Below are 20295 nucleotides of genomic sequence, written 5' to 3' on the forward strand. Positions count from 1 at the left end.
AAAGATGGCAATAAATATTTCTTCAAAAAGTTTGCTAAATCAACTGTTATTTTGACTCCACTAGCCCTAAAAAGAGCTTGTTCAGAGCAGGATACAAGTCTGTAAATGCTAGCAAAAACCAGTCTAGCTCTCTAAGTCCACAACTGAATACACTGATCACCTCAGTAATAGACTCATACAATATAACTCCAGCTTAAGTTATAATCAACATTATATACTGCATCTCTGATGCTATAATTGGAAAGCTTTTAACACACAAGTGTTACTAGTGCTTCTAAAGCACCAGCAACAAAGATCAGGAAAATTGTTGAGGGAACAAACTTCAATCAAAGTAAATTCTCTATGAGACTTACTATTGAGGGGGCTGGCATTATGACACAGCAGCTTAAGTGGTTGCCCTCAACGTCAGCATCCCATATGAGGCCAGTTCAAGCCCTGGCTGTTCTACTTCCAATCCAAATCCCTGTTGATATGTACTCGAAGGCAGAGGAAGATGGCTGTGTACCTGGGTCCCCGCCACCCATGTGGGAGACCCAGATGGGGCTCCAGGCTCCTGGCTTTGGACTGGCCCAGCCATTTAGGGGAAAAGCAGCAGATGGTAGATATCTCTGTCATTCCCTCTAACTATTCCTTTCAAATAAATAAAATTAAAAAAAAATTAAAGACTTACTATTGGGAGCAATTCTCCTGCATTTTTCGTATTGTGAGCAGAAGCACTGATTGTCTTTGTTACAGACTATCTTTTTAAGAATGCCTGTACTGGGAAGAACCTGGAAAGATAACTATGTCTCCCTTTGGAGCAAAGGACAGTTCATTTTCAGTACTATAGGTACAGATCCCTTGGAGCAAGGAGCAAATATGTTTCCCGTCTATTATAAAACATGTGCAATCTCTAAGCACTGAGTTTTTCCTCTGTACAATAACTCACTGATGTGAACCTGATGTTCTTTATGTTTGGATGTGGAAACTGAGGACCAATGAACCAGCACAAATAATACTCTGGCTACTGTTATTAGTGACCCACAGCTCTCAGATCTTCTGCTAGTAACCATGAATCAAGCAATGGTAGACTAAGGTATGGGTAATTGTATGTAGGATGAAACCTGATTCTTTGTAGCTCTCTCTCTCTCTCTCTCTTTTTTTAATATTTATTTATTTGAAAGGCAGAGTTAGAGAGAGAGGTAGAGACAGAGAGAGGTCTTCCATCTGCTGGTTCACTCCCAAAATGGCTGCAATGAGTGGGGCTGGGCCAGGCCGCACCCAGGAGCCAGGAGCTTCTTCTGAGCCTCTCATGTGGATGCAGGGGCCCAAGGACTTGAGCCATCCTCTGTTGCTTTCACAGGCACATTAGCAGGGAGCTGGATCGGAAGTGGAACAGCTAGGACTTGAACCCACACCCATATGGGACGCTGGCATTGCAGGCCAGGGCTTTAACCTGCTGAGCCACAGTGCCAGCCTCTCTTTATAGTTCTTGATACACATAATATTCAGTATAATTTCAGAATTTTTTGCTTTTTATAAAAGTCATCTCACTTGACCATTTCATTTTGCAGTTTGAAATGACAAAGACCTCTTTCAGTTTACCACAAATATCTATTATCTTTTTAATTAGTTTGAGACACTAGGAAACATTAATACTCAAGCTTATATGCTGTAGTATGATGGCATGTAATTACAGAGTTGAACAATTTTAGATGACTTAATTTGCCAAAAATTGGAAAACCATCACTTTCAGAATCTCAGTATCAAATAATATGGTTGAACCAATATTAAAGTATTCTTTTCGAGTACAGATTTACATGTCTTGTTTTTAGTCCAATTATCTACTTCATTACTTGCTTTCACATCAACGAGGAAAAGATTTCATATCAGAAGTTCACTTATGAGACTTAATTGTACCACTTCTGAATACAGTATCAGAAGTATCAGACAACCTATACACTTTATTAAGGTCAAGCCTGTTCCTATATGAATGTTGAATGACCTATGGACTGCTTTGGTTACTTTAAGTCTTGCACCATACTCTTAGAACTGCAAGATACTTGATGAGCAAAGTTCCTATTAAACTGTTTAAAAGGGAGCCAGAGGACATAATATACTACCATTTCCATTATTTGTGATAGACCGCAGGGAAGGGCAAGACTTATTCCTGTTTAAGTAAAATTAGAGCACTTTCTCTGCTTCTTAATTACTCCTCTTGGATTCCTTTAGGATTTAAAATGGGCTCTACCTTGGTATCTGCAATGGGGTGAGAAAAGAGAAGCTCCAGGTAAAATGCTGGCAGTTTAATTTTCTGCAAACCTGATTTTTGTCTTGGGCTCCCTTCTTTGCCCATTTTCTTTTTTGAAATTTTATTTATTTGAAAGTCTGAGTTTCAGATAAGAGAGAGACACAGAGTCTCCTATACACTAGTTCACTCCCCAGATGGCCACAAAGGCCAGGGTTGGGACAGGCCTAAGCCTGGAGCCAGGAGCTTCTTCCAGGTCTTCATTGTGGGTAGCAGGGGCCCAAACACCTGGACCATCCTCCGCTGCTTTATCCAGGCTATGTGTTTCCCCCCACCCTCCCTGTAGCTCTGCCTTTCAAATAAATAAATCTTAATCCAAATGTCCGTCAAGAGTAGACTGAATAAATAAAGTATGGTGTATGCAAATGGAATATATCACAGTCATGAAAAAGATCTATAGCTACCAACAAAAACATGGATTAATCTCACAAAGCCTTGAGTGAAAAAACAAAGATACAAAAGAATACAAACGTTATGATTTCATTTTATGTAGAATTCATTAACAGGTGGAAATAATCTGTATTATCTAGTATGCATCACAAAAAAGAAGGGATGGTGATTACTTATATTTATCAGGAAAGGATACTAATTGGAAAAGCTACGTGTTGACAGTGTCCGATTCCTTGATCTAGGTAATAACTGCAAGGGTATAATGCTTTTAATTATTTGATAAAATATGCAGTGCAATGCACTTTTATGATTTTGGTCATGTTATATTTTATAATTAAGAAAGAATAAACATCATATTTGGAGTAATTCCTAGTGGGTGAAAGAAAATTAATGTATATGCAGGGTATATAAGGAAATGAGACCGAAAAGGTAAGTCAAATATATAACATGTCAAAGTCTCTTGAGGACGTTACACTATAAAACTGTATAAAGATTTCATCCATACTAGGCCTCCAGTAAACACGAGTCTGTAATACACATTCCTGTATGAGGAGAGGAGAAAGGAGGGAAGGGAAAGGGAGGAAAAGGGGAAAGAGAAAGGTTCTTAGTTCCTGGTTCCAATACCTGATAGATCCTGAGTACAATCCCTGTTCTTGGGTTCTGGGAGCTACACTATCTCCTATATTTTTATGAATGGGTGGCTTATTATACTAGCAGGAGTTGTAATTGAGATAGGTCATGCTCTCAACTATATTGCTCTATGATTATCTTTGGAAATTAAACAATAACACAATGATATATGTGTCTTTTCTGATTTATCAACACATACGTACAAATAAGGCTTTTTATTAATAAGAAATTTCTAAAAATAAATAATACTTAAAATGTTCTACCATATTTCTTTTTTTGACAGGCAGAGTTAGACAGTGAGAGAGAGAGACAGAGAGAAAGGTCTTCCTTTTTCCGTTGGTTCACCCCCCAAATGGCTGCTACGGCTGGCGTGCTGCGGGTGGCAAGCTGCGCCGATCCAAAGCCAGGAGCCAGGTGCCTCCTCCTGGTCTCCCATGCAGGTGCAGGGCCCAAGCACTTGGGCCATCCACCACTGCCTTCCTGGGCCACAGCAGAGAGCTGGACTGGAAGAGGAGCAACCGGGACAGAATCCGGCGCCCCAACCGGGACTAGAACCCAGGTGCCGGCGCCACAGGTAGAGGATTAGCCAAATGAGCTGCGGCACCGGCTGTCTACCATATTTCTTTAACTTACCCTCAAGGTATGGTGTTCTTGTGCTAATAATATTCTTAGTTCTTCATGTAGTGTTATAACTTCCAGAAACTGTCCCCATAAAGCCATTAGAAGTGAACAAAGTTGCGCAAGATTCATGTTTATAAGTTCTGCCAGCTCATCAGGATTTTCTATTTTCTGAAATGACAAGAAAAAAATAACTTCACTGCTTCGGGAAACTTAACATAACTACACATAGTTTGTTATCAAGAATATTACATAAAGACAATTTATGGTTAAAAAAAAGTGTGTGTTTGTGTGGTGTATACATATGTGCAGAGAAAAACCAACTTTTCTGCCTCATCATTCATGAAGCAATTTTCAACAACTTAAACCAGTATTTCAATATCTGAGATATTTTATGACACTAATAATATAAAATACAAATCAAGGTTTGAACTTCCAATTCTAAAGTAATGGTAACTTTAAATACAATATACAAATCATGATGCAACTAAACAATTTTTCTGAAAGATAATACAATCTTCAAGTATTATTTTCTTTATCAGCTAAGTAAAGCACCTAAAAGACTTACACTTCTTAGAAAAGTTGAGATACTTTTTCTTTTAAATGAAGATTTATATTTATTTGAAAGGTAGCGTTGCAAAGAAAAGCGAAGAGACATTTTCCATGTGCTGGTTTACACCCAAGATGGTTGTTGCAGCTGGGGCTGGGCCAGGCTGAAGCATGAATGGCAGGGGTTCAAGTACTTGGGACACCTTTGGCTGCTTTCCTAGTCACAGTAGCAGGGAGCTGGTCTGGAAGTGGAGCAGCTAGCATTCAATCCAACATCCTTTTGGGATGTTAACATTACAGATGGCAGTTTAACCCACAGCACCACAATGCCAGCTCCCAAGATAACTTTCTGAAGTATTGTTCCGTAGCCTCTACTTTCTTAGGTTCTTAGCCTCTATGTTCTTTCTTCACTTTTGGGTAAAACTTTTACAGAATCATTCAACACTTTCTTTCTCTTTTCTTTATTATTTTTTTTATTATTTTTTTTTATTTTTTGACAGGCAGAGTAGACAGTGAGAGAGAGAGACAGAGAGAAAGGTCTTCCTTTTGCCGTTGGTTCACCCTCCAATGGCTGCCACAGCCGGCGCGCTGCGGCCGGCGCACCGCGCTGATCCGATGGCAGGAGCCAGGAGCCAGGTGCTTTTCCTGGTCTCCCATGGGGTGCAGGGCCCAAGGACCTGGGCCATCCTCCACTGCACTCCCTGGCCACAGCAGAGAGCTGGCCTGGAAGAGGGGCAACCGGGACAGAATCCGGCGCCCCAACCGGGACTAGAACCCGGTGTGCCGGCGCCGCAAGGCGGAGGATTAGCCTAGTGAGCTGTGGCACCGGCCTCTTTCTCTTTTCTAACAACATTTACTATTGAGTATATCTTAAATGCTAGGGCCTATATTCTAGAGATGCAAAGATTACTATAAGAAATTCATAGTCTAGTGAGGAAAGAAAAGCCATAAACAAACTGATATAAAATATTATGAGTATCCTAATGGAATAAATTATCCTATTATGAGTATCTAATAGTGGAATAAATTATCCTAATAGTGGAGTAATTATTTCTCTTACTAAAGTAAAAAACTATATATTGAATGCTTCTTTAGGGGGCAAGTGTTACTTTTATGAGGATATGATTTTCACTAATTCATTGCAGGTACAGCCAATTTTCAGGCAGATAATATCGTGTTGCAAATATTAGTATTTTAATTACTGGAAACACTGGTAAATCTAGCTTAAATAAAGGGGGTCCTTAAAAGTTCATGGAAATGCACTTTACACAAACACTATGCATGCATTTCAAATTCTTTCTGCACCAAAATAAACTTGGACTAACTTGTCACAACATGTCTGTACAAGATCTAGTTTGAGGCACTAAAAAAACACAGGATATCAGTTTGCAAAGCAAACTAACAGAGCAACATGAATTCTACTAAAATTAAGGCAAGAACAAACTTCAAAATTGTGAGGAGAACAATGGTGAAATCTTTGATCTCAAAGTTCATGGGGAAAATCTCCTAAAGAAACCAGCAGTTTAACACATTTTGAAAAGCATGAGACAGTGATGAAGACGAAGCCTGAAATGTCAGGCTATCCACATCAATTTGTGACCAAAAAAATTATCATTGTCCATGCTCTAAATAAAGCAGATCAAGGATTAGCAGCAGAAAATATAACCAACACCACAGACTTCTCAATTAGTTCAGCTTACACATTCTGACAGAAAATTGAAGCTGAGCAAACTTTCTGCTTGACTGATGCTGAAACTGTTGTGCCCAGAACAGCTGCAGACAAGAGCAGAGCGTTCAGTGGAAATTTTACACCGGTGGATCAAGGTCCTAAAGCATTTCTTCCAGGAATTTTTAAACAGATGACAACATGGCTTTAGCAGGATGATCTTGAAGACAAAGCACAATCAAAGCAACAGGTACCCAGAGGGAAGTGATCGAGTTACAGAAAAAGTAGACCAGTCAAGAGCAAAGGTCATGGCAATAGTTTTTGGGTTGCTGAAGGCATTTTGCCTGCTGACTTTATGGAGGGCAAAAGAACAATAATGTTTGCTTATTAGCAGAGTGTTTTTGGAAAGTTAGCTCAAGCCTTAACAAAACAAAAACAAGCAAACGAAAAACTCCAGAGGGCACCATCTTTTGTTAATTCATAGTATTTTTAATAGAAAGATTTTATTTAATAAACATAAATTTCCTTATTACAACTTTTGGATTACAGTGGTCTTCCCTACATACCCACCCTCCTACCCGCAAACCATCCTATCTCCTACTCCCTTTCCCATCCCATTCTTCATTAAGATTCATTTTTAATTATCTTTATATATACAGAAGATCAACTGCATTGACAGGGTTAAATTTACAGGACCCTTAGTTCATTAAGAATATATACTAAATAATTCGATGGAGCTTATGTTGAAAAAAAGTTTAAATTTTTAATCTTTTAATTTCCTTTTACCAAGAACTTTTTGATGTCTCTCATATATGGATGGATGCTGACTTCATTTCTCTACTAGAAAGCAGAAGTAGCCTATGCAAGTTAAAGTTGAAAGCCACTCCTTTAGTTTTAATTACCACCTATATATCAACCAATGACTGCTGAATCAATTTTTCTCCTGCACTCCAGATTCATTACCTACACCTGAACTAATTATAGCTCCACTCTCCATAGATTTTGCATTTAAGAAAATTTTGATAACATATTAAATATATTTTGGGATATATAGGGCATTTTAAAAATACATACAAGTATACATCCCTAAATGCTGCTTATCACAAATGTCACTCTCAGATTTTTAGTTCATTCCCTAAACATCCATGACTAAACCGGAAGTTAGAATTCAATCAAGATCTCCCACACATATGGCAGGAATCCAACCTGAGCCAAATTTGTTGCCTCCCAGGATCTATGTTGAAGGCAGGAGTCAGGATCCAGAGCTCAATATTGAGTCCAGGTAGTCATATATGGAACATGTATCTCATCACTAGGCCAAAAGCCTACCCCAATTTTTGCTTTTTTTAAAGCCTACAACCACACATGCTTTTCTTCCCTAACCCAAATCAAGCTTCCATTTATTTATCTTACTCAGAAAACATAAATAAAAAATCAGCAAAATTATCAAGAAGGGTAGGGATTATAATCACGAACTATTCACTTTTGTGACTATGGTTTCTGGTATACAGTAGTTACTCAATATTTACTGAGTGAATAAATGAATGATTGTGGAATTACAGACTCAAACTAAGAAAAAAGCTCCCAGAATTTATGAAAAACTCGGAAAATGCTTACAAGGTCTAGAATTCTGTAATGGATGCTAACAGGGTGAAGATGTATTTTACCTCAAGGAACAGTCTAAAGTAAAAAGTTTTTCATGTTTCTCTTAAAACACATATAGAGATTACAATGTATGCTAAAATAAGCTGACAGCTGCAGTGTTACTGTTCCACAGATGTTTTTATTTTTAAAAGATTTATTTTTATGTATTTGAAAGGCAGAGGTAGAGAGAGGGAGAGACAGGAAGAGATTTTCCATCTGCTGGTTCACTCCCCAAATGGCTGCAATGGTTGGGACTGGGCCAGACTGAAGCCAGGGTCCTGTTACTCCTAAGGAACTGGATCAGAAGTGGAGCAGCTAGGACACAAACCACTGCTCATATGGGATAATGGCATCACATGTGTCAGCTTAACCTGCTGTACCAGCCCCCAATCATGTTTTTACTGTAGTGTAGACAAAGAAGAGCTAGAGGAACATTTGAGAGTAATTAAATAGTATAGTGTAATGCAAGCAATATACTTAGTGTAGTGAACACAAAAGTAGAAATAATTCTTTTGGCCTTACCGTAAGCTGAATGAAGTATACACTTTGTCAGTCTCTTCAAGTATAAATAATTGGGGCTGGTGCTGTGGCGTAGCAGATAAAGCCGCCTCCTGCAGTGCTGGCATCCCATATGGGCACCAGTTCGTGTCCCAGCTGCTCCACTTCCTATCCAGCTCTCTGCTATGGCCTGGGAAAGCAGCAGAAGATGGCCCAAGTGCTTGGGCCCCTGCACCCACGTGGGAGACCCAGAGGAAGCTCCTGGTTCCTGGCTTTGGATCAGCACAGCTCTGGCTGTCATGGCCAAATGAGAAGTGAACCAGTGGACTGAAGCCCTCTCTTTCTCTCTGCCTCTCCTCTTTGTGTGTAACTCTGATTTTCAAATAAATAAATAAATCTTAAAAAAAAATAAATTACTCCCCCAGCTTATACAAACTTCAAAAGTTCATTTTAGTATATACAGTTCCATTTTTTCAACCTTAAATCATACAGTTTTAAGCTATTTTCACCTACTACAGCATCAAACATTTTTTGAGAATACCATTTTTGAGGTAGTCTAGATTTGTTAGATTATAAATGTCTCAAAATTTGTTTAACCATACATTAGATATCTAAGTTACCATTCTCAGAATCATAACTTTCCATATGTGTGGGGAGCAACTGAGACTAGACTAATTTATTGGAACTGCTAGGACTAATTCTATGCATCTGATCTCCCACAATATGGCGCTGGGGAGGAGTAAACAACTTCTACGCAGCTGCCTCGCCAATTTGACTGATAAGCTGCAGGAGCTGATCCTGCTCCGGATTGGAGGAGAGCAGCGTGCTCGGCGTGTGGGCAGCAGAGCATGGATTGGTGGAAAAGGACTATAAAGGAGGAGAGAAACAACATGCACCAGGAACATCTGAGGGAAACATCTGAGGAACCCCTGAGAGCCGGCTGGCGGTGTGCTGCTCCTCCGTGGAAGCAGGAAAAGCGGCAGGGGTGCCGCCCCTCCGCAGGGAGCGGGGGACCGGCAGCTAACCCGGGAAGGGCCGGGCAAAAGGAACAGCGCAGGGTCTGGTGTTGTTCCTCCGCAGGAGGGGGAGCGACACATATGAATCTCTGATTACTTCTTTGGTATATTATTTGTTTGCTACATACTGAGAAGAGATATTCTTGGGCTTTAGAGATATCCTGCCAAACTAATCTCTGGAAAGGACTACAAAGTATGAGTATCTGTAAAAATCCTCAGCCAATAGTAGGCTAAAACGGTCCTGGAATACACTGTTTCTTTGATAATAAGACTGAATATTTTTGATTTATTACTTAGTCTTTCTTGTAATTGGAAGTCGATGCTATGCTAACACGAAAAACGATTATTACATGTTTGGTAAGAGCTCTTTAAATATTGTCATTATACCATTTTTTATCAATTCTATGCTAATATGAAACTAGCAATTACATGTTTTTATTAAGAGTTCTTTACTGTCACTTTACTTTGTTGATGCATATAGTGTCACACACATACTAAAATTTAAATGTGTACTTAAAAAATTATCAGCAATATATATAAAAGATTTAGTAAAGATGTATATAATATAAATTCTCTTCAGAATCTTCATCCTTCATGCCATTCTTTTCTGTATTACTCTTGTATTTTAAAAAATTATTTTTTTTTATTTTAAAGGCACAGTTACAGTGAGAATGAGAGACAGAGAGGTCTTCCATCCACTGGTTGACTCCTCAAATAGCTACAACGACCAGGGCTGGGCCAAGCTGAAGCCAGGAGCCAGGAGCTTCTTCCAAGCTTCCCACATAGGTGCAGAGGCCCAAATTTCCACTGGTTTACCAAGCACATCAGCAGGGAGAGGAATTCAAAGTGCAGCAGCTGGACCTAGAAAAGGTCAGTGCCCATTTGGGATGCCAGCATCACAGGCAGCATATTTACCTGCTGCATCCCAATTCTGGTCCCTTCTGTATTTATTTATTTATTTTATTTATTTGACAGGTTATGGACAGTGAGAGACAGAGAGAAAGGTCTTCCTTCCGGTGGTTCACTCCCCAAAAGGCCGCTTCGGCCGGCACTGCACTGATCTGAAGCACTGATCTGAAGTCAGGAGCCAGGTGCTTCCTCCTGGTCTCCCATGCGGGTGCAGGGCCCAAGCACTTGGGCCATCCTCCACTGCCTTCCCAGACCACAGCAGAGAGCTGGACTGGAAGAGGAGCAACTGGGACTAGAACCTGGTGCTCATATGGGATGCCGGCGCCACAGGCGGAGGATTAACCAAGTAAGCCATGGTGCTGGCCCCCCCCTTCTGTATTACTCTTAAGAGCTTGAACTATATCTTCGAATATTTCATATGTAATTATATAATCAATTTCACACATAGCTTTTTGGGATTTTTTTGCATATATGAAATATTTGTTCATAATTTTATTCACTTTTGATTCCCTATTAATATGTCCTGAAGACTTTCACCATAAAACCAGTACCTGACCAACAAATACTTCTGGAATTAAATGATCCATGGTGAAACAGAGAGATTCACTTGATTCTTTTAAATATATTTCTCTTAAATGCATTTATAATAATTAATGTTGAAATTTTTGCATTAAAGATGTCCTAAATAACACTCTGGCCTCAGAATCAGCCCTTAAGGCATTCAGATCTGGCTAATAAGCCCACGAGAGTATTTCAGGCATGGAAAGCCAAGACACTCTGGCAAAACAAAAACAAAAACAAAACCTAAATGAAAGATCTCTGTAAGTGAGATTCCAGTGGAAAGAACAGGCCATCAAAGGAGGCACCTTTCTCTGAAGGGAGGAGAGAACTTCCACTTTGACTACGACCTTGTCTAAATAAGATCGGAGCTGGCAAACTCAAGAGGCTTCCATAGCCTAGGCAACTCATGACAAGAGCCTCTGGTGATTCCTGATGTCATAAATAAGAGTGTCAATTGTTAACTCAACAACAGGAGTCACTGTGCACTTACTCCCCATGCAGGATCTCTGTCCTCAATGTGTTGTACAATGTGAATAACGGTATAACTAGTACTCAAACAGTACTTTATACTTTGTGTGTCTGTATGGGTGCAAACTGTTGAAATCTTTATTTAATATATACTAAATTGATCTTCTGTATATAAAGATAATTGAAAATGAATCTTGATGTGAATAGGATGGGAGAGGGAGTGGGAGATGGGATGGTTGCAGGTGGGAGGGAGGTTATGGGGGGGAAAAGCCGCTATAATCCAAAAGGTGTATTCTGGAAATTTATATTTATTAAATAAAAGTTAAAAAAATAAAAAAATAAATAAAATAAATTTTTGCATTCATTTTTTCACACACATGAGTATTTTTTAAAAATAGAATATTAAATAAAAGCTGCTGTGTGGAAGGTAATGTGCATTTAATAAATGCTTTTAAAACAGATTGATAAATTGAAAAAAAATTATACTGACTTAAACTGTCACCAATAATGTATGCAAATACTAGGTTCCCTACACCACGAACAATAGAGAATAGTAGTCACTTTGTTTTTTTACAAATTTCATGAGCAAAAAACCCACTTTACTATTTAAATCTGCATTTTGGTTTTCAGTAAGAGCAAGTATCTGCTAAGAACTGCTTATTTGTACATTGCTTCTATATATTGCTTCCTCACAAAAGGTAATGTTTTGAAATGGATAGATGGCAGCTCCTTAATGTTGTGAGCATTAATCATTTGTTTTTGATACAGCAAAGATTCTCTTATTTATTCCTTACTTTCAACTTTATTTATGGTGCATTTTGTTATAAAGACATTTCAAATCATCAATATCTTTTTTTCTTTTTTTTGTTCTTTACTTTAGTCTGAAGAAAGTATTCCATATTCCAAGATAAGATTGCTTATATTTACACACATATGAAGCTAATTTCCTCCTAGTATTTTTGGACATTTAACTCCTTAGTTCATTTAGAACTGCTTCTGTAGCTTGGAAAGCAGAGCTAAGTTTACCATGCTATTTCTTTCCTTTTTTTCCAAGATTTATTTATTTACTTAAAGTCTGAGTTACAGAGACAAAGGGAGACAGAAAGAGAGAGATCTTCCATCTGCTGGTTTACTCCCTAACTGACTGCAACACTAGGAGCCAGAAGCTTCATCCAGGTCACCCACATGGGGGTTAGGGGTCTAAACACTTGGGCCATCTTCTGCTGCTTTTCCCAAGCTATTAGCGGGGAGCTGAATCAGAAGTAGAAAAGCCAGGACACGCACTGGCACCCATATGGGATCCCATGGGATCCCAGCATCACTGGTGGTGGCTTTACTTGCTACTCTATGCCGGCACCTACCACACCATTTATAAACTTCAATATTCTTGACATTTTATTATAAACTCAATTATTAAATATACTGATGACTATTTTCAAGATATTTAGTTCCATTTGTCTTTAAATTTTCTTAGAGTAGAAAAAAAATCTACCTTTTTAAAAATAATTCAATCATTTAAAGATTGATTTATTAATTTGAAAGGCAGAGGTATAGAGAAAGAGAGAGGAAGAGACAGAGAGATCTTCCATCTGCTGGTTCACTTCCCAAATGGTCATGACAGTGGGAACTGGGCTAATCCAAAGACAGGAGTTAAGAGCTTCTTCTGGGTCTCCCACGTGGGTGCAGGGGCCCAAGCACTTGGGCCATCTTCCACTGCTTTCTCAGGTGCATTAGCTAGGAGCTGCATTGGAAGTGGGGCAGCTGGGACTAGAACTTGTGACCATACGCGATGCTGGCGCCATAGCACCAGCCCCTTACCTTATTTCTATTATTATAGTCTTATAAATACTTTAGTGTCCACTTGGGTGAGTTCTTATACATTTATGTTATTATTTATTTAAAGGTTTTCTCTTAACTATCCTTATGTTTTTTATAATGATTTCAAAAATAAACGTAAAATTCTCACTGGGATTTCGATTTAGACTTATTAATATGATACAGTTAAAAAACATACTTTTTGGTGATTGTCTATGCTGGCATATCATCTTTACTCAAGTTTTATTTAAATTCAGTGAATCACTAGATTTTTCATATTAATTAGATACATTGTAACATTATTTTTAAGCATTTACTATTCTTTGGAGCAACAATATTATAAGAACATTGGTGATTTCTCAAAGAAAATATTTATCTTCTTTGAATTATGTTAAAATTTCTCGATAGTTAACAAAATTTCTTATATAGCTTGCACATGTATAATTTTTAAGAAGATACATTTATCAAAAGTCTAGTTCTCATTCAAATTTATAATAGAAATACATTCCATATCAAAAACATATTTTCGTTTGATTTATATCGCTGATTTTTTCCCTTAATAGTTGACCAAAAGCAAACAGTGAATTTAAAATAATGAAAATATTTAATTTCTTGACAAAAAAAGAAAAGAAAAATTTACTCATGTAATTGCAAAAATGAACTGGAAAAACAGTCTGATACAAAAATTAATTTGCTGAAATAAAACAATTTTCATTTTTAAACAATAACATTTTATAAAATTATGCACGTTTAAGTGGCATTTTAAAAATCTGTCCAGAAAATGTTCGACTGAAGTAGAAGAAATATACAAGAAATATACACTTTTGGTTGGTTGATATCTTTGTTATATCATTTATAATAATAATAATACAGTTTTAAAAAGATAAGTTAACTTCATGGTAAAGTCAAATGCATTTAACCAACTAGGGTGTGGTTCTACCATAGTTGACCACTTCATATTTGTATTTTGGGAAAGATAAACAATTACTTAAAATTCTATCTTTAGACAAAATATTTAGAATAGGAAACAGTCACTCAAATAAGTTAATAATGTGAATTTCAAAAATCCAAGTACCTTTACTTCTTCACATAGTTCAGTAAGTCGAGCTTCTACATCCATTTCCTCTGAAATGAGTAAAGAGTAATTAGAGGAAATATTTCAATGTTAGATCCAAAAATTATCTTGGAAATTATAAAAGTAAATTAAATTCCCTTTTAAAACTCCATAATATTAAGAACTATCTGGACTATATTCACTGAATTAAATTTCAATGTAGTGTATTTTCATGAACACACTCATTATGTATATAATGGGATAATCAACTTAATTCTTTGTTGTGATTATAAAATAGTGTTTTATTTTTCACAAGAAGCCAACGTTATCAAGAAAACATTGACTGTATCTGTAAAGTAACTTGCACAGCTGTGTCACAGTAAAGACAAAACATCTAAGTAGGTTTTACTGCATTTCATATTTTGTTATCTCCACTAAAGTTTTGTGTTATATGTATGTGTGCCTGTTTTAACAAATGCTATTCCTAAAAAGTTCAAATAAATTTCATTTTTATAACAGAATCATTTTTAAAAGATATGTGGAGTATTGGCTATTTAATAAAAATGAAAGACAAAATTCTTTTCAATAAAAAGTTCTTCATTTGGTTTAATAAATTTAGCTTTCCATGAGATTCTTAAACTTGGGCAAATTTTTGCCTAATATCCTGGCTTAATGAATGCCACAATTATCTATAAAAGAGTGTAGGGATTTGTAATTAAAACTGATAATATAGAGTACTTCAAAAGGTCCACAGAAAACTCAAATTTAAAGTTTGTTTTAGTGCAGATGAATTCTGAAATCCACGCATACAAGGGGTCTTCAAAAATTCGTGAAAATGAACATTATAAAAAAAGTAAGCAAGGATTTAAAGAATTCCTTGTACCAAATAAATCTGTCTTTTAATTCTATTTTCCATGAACTTTTGAAGTTCCTTCATAGTTATAAAGGCTTACAAAAACCAAATACAAAGATTTATTAATTAGTTATTTTTATGCAGGGAAGGACTCACACTAAGATCTGAAACATCACCTTTAGATATACTTAATTTTTAACTAGAATTCAAATTTAAATGCATTCTTGTAAAGAACTGTAACAGCATAGTAAATCATTTCATTGTCAGAAAAATCAGTGACTTCTAATATCGGCTTTTCCAAAACTATACGGATTAGCATTTGACCCTACATTAAATTCACAACTTCTATACACTAATATCCATTTTCATATTATTCATGATCTTTCATATGGTAGAAGAGATTCAGTAAAATTGGGTTTAATAGGTTATATTTCAACTTCTGAATTTAAAAAATCAAAAATAAACTCAATATATTTTTCTAATATTTACACACTAGATCCTGAATGCATAAAGTGGTACATTTGATGTGGCCAGTGTTACTTCAGAGTTATTTCAATGCAAACAGTATTTTAAAGAATATTTAAAGGCAAAACCTAATTTCTAAATTTTAGAATTGAAATGATCTCAAACGACTTAGAATTTTTAAATGAGTTTAAAATCTAGTTGTACACAAATGTATAAATGTGACAATTATCTTATAGAAGTCCTTTTGGGGAGGTGGAGGTTGGCTCCTTCTGATAATCCAAAGTTACAATCTAAAACATATCCTTCAATATTTTTCAAATACACACACAAACAAAATTAGTTTTGGAGTCAGATTTTGTAAGAATAAGATAGCTACATAATATTTCTTGATGTAGGTGCATCAGAATTTCTTTATTCCAACCTTTACCCAAGTAATGAGAATTTTCTTATTTATATTTGTAGTGTTTTGCCACTATCAACAATACTACAAAATGCTTATACATCTATCTTTATATACTAGTACATCATTTCTCTGATATAGGCTTACAAGAAATGGGGCTGCTAAGACAAAGAACCTTATACTTATTTTCTAACTCTTTCCATCCATTCATCTATTCAATCTCTCAGCAGGTACTCATAAACACAGTGCTACGTTTTAAGGATAAAAGACATCTCAATAGAAGTGTTTGTAAAGTAACTTTATTGTGTGTTTTAGTCAAGTCCTTTTCCACTCAACTAAATCTGGTTCTTTCTGTACACATATCTTAATAATGATATTAAGTGGCATTCTGTTCTACTATTTAGAATGCTCACACACAAATCAACAGGAAGGCAATACAACAGTTTAAACTAGTAGTATGTTTAATCACTAAAAAGAACAATAAAACATGTTATAAATAGCCACAATTTCATAATATGAATTCTATGATTTTACAGTAATTTTATATGAGAGTATAAAGCTATATTCCAAAAAGGATTATAATAAATTTTAACTTTTCTTTTTTCCATTCCAAAAAAAAATTGGTTTCTCTTATTAGTTTTACTGAAAACTACACAATTTAAATATTTAGTTTTTATCTGAGAAATACTGAGGAATCTGGCTTCTTAATTTCCTTGTTTGTATTTCTGAAAACCGAGAAATGTATATATTGATTCTATTTCATTTTTCAAATTTCTATAGCTCTCATCATTTAAAAAAATGCAACTGAGAGTATACTAAACACAAAATAAAAGCTTTCACATTCCTGTAAAGACTAAATTATGTACTAGCACTATTTAAGAAAATTCTAAAATATATAAATATATAAATAACAAGAATAATTCCTGTAACATATGTAACATATCTGGATAGTTGTGAGCCAGTGTTATTTTAGCTTTTTTTTAATTTAGAATGAAAACATCACTGCAAAATGATTAAAACATTTAAACCAAATCTTTATTTCTGAAAACCTTAAAACTAGCTTTACTTCTTAAATCACATTTCATTATTATTAAGTCTATCCAAAGATAAGATTACTTTGAACAAATTTTAGACAGTATAAACTATCAAGTTCTTGCAAATTTGAAAGAGCTGAGTAGAAACTGTAAGACATTTTTACATTTAGCATTTCCAGTTTTAGATAAAAAATTCAATATTACAAATTAATTAAAATAATCAAAACTTATTTACAAACCAAATTGAATCTAGAGGTAAGTTCTCAAATAAAAGTGGTGGGAACACACTGTACCAATATATAAATATTGATGAAATTTGATACTAATTTAAAGAGAACTCACAAACTAATTAAACGGGATTATTTACTTAACCTAATTGTAAACGTACCTACACAGGTGTCTTTCTGGGTTCGAGGCTGTTTTCTTCTGAGAAGGCGTTCATATAGGACCTGCATGTTGGTCTTGGCTAGTTATAAGGATTGCACACAGTACTAGTTACCATACTCCTTTTATAACAAAATTTACTAGAATTTTCCAACCTGTTAATAATAGACTTAGTATTGATCTGACAATGCAGTGTTAGTTAATTAGCATATCAGAATTACAAATGATGTACATTCAAGGTTATATTACTTGTTTTTCTATTTAAATGAATGTGCTACTCAATATTTTCATCATTCAATTTTTTTTTTATGTTTTAATCTCTTAGACTCAGAATTTTAGTGTTGGCAGGGATCTCAAGATCAGCTAGGACAACTCCTTGCTTTAACAAGTGGCTCAGATGGTTATTTGACTTGCCAAAAAAAAAAAAAAACCCTAGATTCCAGAACACCTGATTCTCATTTTTTCTAAGTTCCTTACAACAAAACTGCTACTCCATTACATGTCATCAAAAAAATGTACATCATTTATTTAGGGCAAACATAAAGGTAAAGAAGAAAGGAATTTAAAGTAGTATTATTTTAAAAGAGGGAACAAAGTTTAGATAAAATTTTTAAGCATGGTAAAGTTTAAGAATTCTAAATATATGCTTGAAAACCCAGGGAAAGTGTTGAACAACAGAAGGAAAAATACATTCTCTAATCAAGAACTATTTTATATTCACTTATTAAAATTGTGGGATATAGAAGTGCTTATTAAATAGTGTATTATGGAAATATATTAGTGTCCACAATTTTATTTTGCTAGGATAAAAATAAGCCATGTAGATAGTTCACAATATGCAACAAATGCTTTTATTTTGAATTGTTAATAGCATTTTTAGATGTTCTCCTAGAGGATGCATTTAGGAATAAAGTAAAATTCCTAAGAAAGAGACAGGAAAACATAATGGCAAAGTAAAGTCTAAGAACAATGCAAAGTATCACTAATAAATATTGCTGAAGATGAATATTGCTTTTAGAAATCTCTAGGAAGCTGTATAAGCTATGTGTTGATGCCTATACTTTACCAAGTAATGAGAACACTACTGTGCTATTCCATTCATCCATTCATTCATACAACAAATCTTATTCCATTATTTACTAAACTAAAACTAAAGTTTTTTTTCACAGGCAGAGTGGACAGTGAGAGAGACAGAGAGAAAGGTCTTCCTTTACCGCTCGTTCACCCCCACAATGGCCTCTGCGGCGGGCGCACTGCACTGATCCGACGCCAGGAGCCAGGTGCTTATCCTGGTCTCCCATGTGGGTGCAGGGCCCAAGCACTTGGGCCATCCTCCACGGCACTCCCGGGCCACAGCAGAGAGCTGGACTGGAAGAGGAGCAACCAGGACAGAACCGGTGCCCTGAACGGGACTAGAACCCGGGGTGCCAGTACCGCAGGCGGAGGATTAGCCTAGTGAGCCGCGGCACCGGTAAAACTAAAGTTTAAGTTTGCTTTAGAATTCTACTTCCTGATCAAATATTTTAAATAAGTGATTTGGAATAAAGTTCACTTCATTTAGTAACTGACTCCTGACTCCTGTATTAGATCTGTAAGCCCCAAGTAATATAGAGGACACAAAAGCCAGCTGTACCTGAGAAAAAATTGAAAATCTTATTAATAAATGAATTACCATACTAAAATTAGGTAAACAAATTGGTAATAATATGCTAACATTAGGCTGTAAAAATAAATATTTGCCTTTGCAAAGAGAAACTTTTAAATCACTAGTTATAAATATTACTAATAAATATGTTTCCTTTCAGAGAAACACTTTTTCTAGGTTAGGTTGTGGTTCATGTGTTTATTCATTTGTAAATATTACATATTAAGTCTACCTGAAAATTATATGCATACATCTTTCTTACATAACCATTGTCATATACTAAAACCATAATAAGCCTTGTCTTCCTATGAGTTTCTCCTGCCCACTCCCGTGTTGGGCTGATTTCTTACTACTTTTGCTGTGAGAGGACATGAAGATAAAATTCTTAATAATAGTGACTTAAAAATAGTGCCCATTGTTCCTGGGCACCTAGAACAATGCCTTACACAGTAGGTGCTCATAAAAAACTCAAGGGAATTATACTGTTCAGAAGTGTTATTCCTGTAATTCCTTGACTTCCCTTGCCTTTGGGTATCCTTACCTTTTCTTACTCCTGTACCACTCAATTCTTTTCAATCTCCTTACCTTGCAAAGGGAAACTACTTCTTATTTATAAAACCAAAATGAGTAAGTGACATCACTGTCTCCAAACTTGCACTTTTAAGCACAAGATAATGATTCCTGAATTCTACTGCAGTATTCCACACTGAAACCATTAACACATTTTCTTGTAGAAACATCATTAAAAATGGCTTTTTAGGTTTTACATTATTACTTTTCAGGTACATGATTTTATCCTTCATTAATATTCTAGTTTAATAAATCTAACTAAAATTTATAATGCAATTCTCCAATGAAAATGTCTTGGAATTACAAATCAGTAAATTAAAAAATATTGGTACATAATTTTTTTTGTTTACTGAGGATAAGGGAAAACCTAAATTAGCTCTACTTCACAAATGATTCTTTTGTTTTCAAAAGAGAACATTTAAAGAAAATTTACATTGGAGACAGTAGGCTCCTCCAGAATTTATCTGAAGTGGTAAGGAAAAAAGAGAAAGTTTTAGAGAATAGAGATCAAAAGGTGATCCTTTCCCCACTACCATTTTTATTTTGAAGAAGAATGCATGGTCAAAAATGAATTAACTCATTTTCCTACTTCTTGCCTATCAGCGTAAACTTTTGGATTACTGACTCCAGCATTCCAAACAGTCAAATTAGTGACATCAGTCTGGTCAAGTCACAGCACTGTGACCTGAACTGACTGAATAACTGGATTAACCAAACCCATGTAGTCCCTCAGAGGCTGTGCCACAGAATCCACCATTTTTTCAGGTGGAAATGAAATAGGGTACAAAATTCTCATACTTTCTGGCAGTTCTTTTGTCACCTAAAACAACTAAAACACC

At 35.8% G+C, this 20295-nt stretch overlaps 1 protein-coding gene across 16 annotated transcripts in view; it reads right to left on the reverse strand.

The window, feature by feature from the left end:
• FAM135A (family with sequence similarity 135 member A) overlaps nucleotides 1-20295 on the reverse strand; it is a 125822-nt gene that overhangs the window by 35114 nt on the left and 70413 nt on the right. For 10 of the 16 annotated variants that reach the window (XM_070073900.1, XM_070073902.1, XM_008263090.4 and 7 more), the window contains 3 exons: nucleotides 17246-17323; nucleotides 14127-14176; nucleotides 3941-4096 (listed from right to left, as the gene is read on the reverse strand). In XM_070073900.1, coding sequence (XP_069930001.1) covers nucleotides 3941-4096; nucleotides 14127-14176; nucleotides 17246-17323 — 284 coding nt within the window. Of the gene's footprint in view, nucleotides 1-3940; nucleotides 4097-14126; nucleotides 14177-17245; nucleotides 20277-20295 lie in introns of those variants that run through there. The other 6 variants (XM_051855525.2, XM_070073904.1, XM_002714528.5 and 3 more) reach the window with 3 other exon arrangements.

This window comes from Oryctolagus cuniculus, chromosome 5 (assembly GCF_964237555.1).
Source record: "Oryctolagus cuniculus chromosome 5, mOryCun1.1, whole genome shotgun sequence".
NCBI classification, from domain to species: domain Eukaryota; kingdom Metazoa; phylum Chordata; class Mammalia; order Lagomorpha; family Leporidae; genus Oryctolagus; species Oryctolagus cuniculus.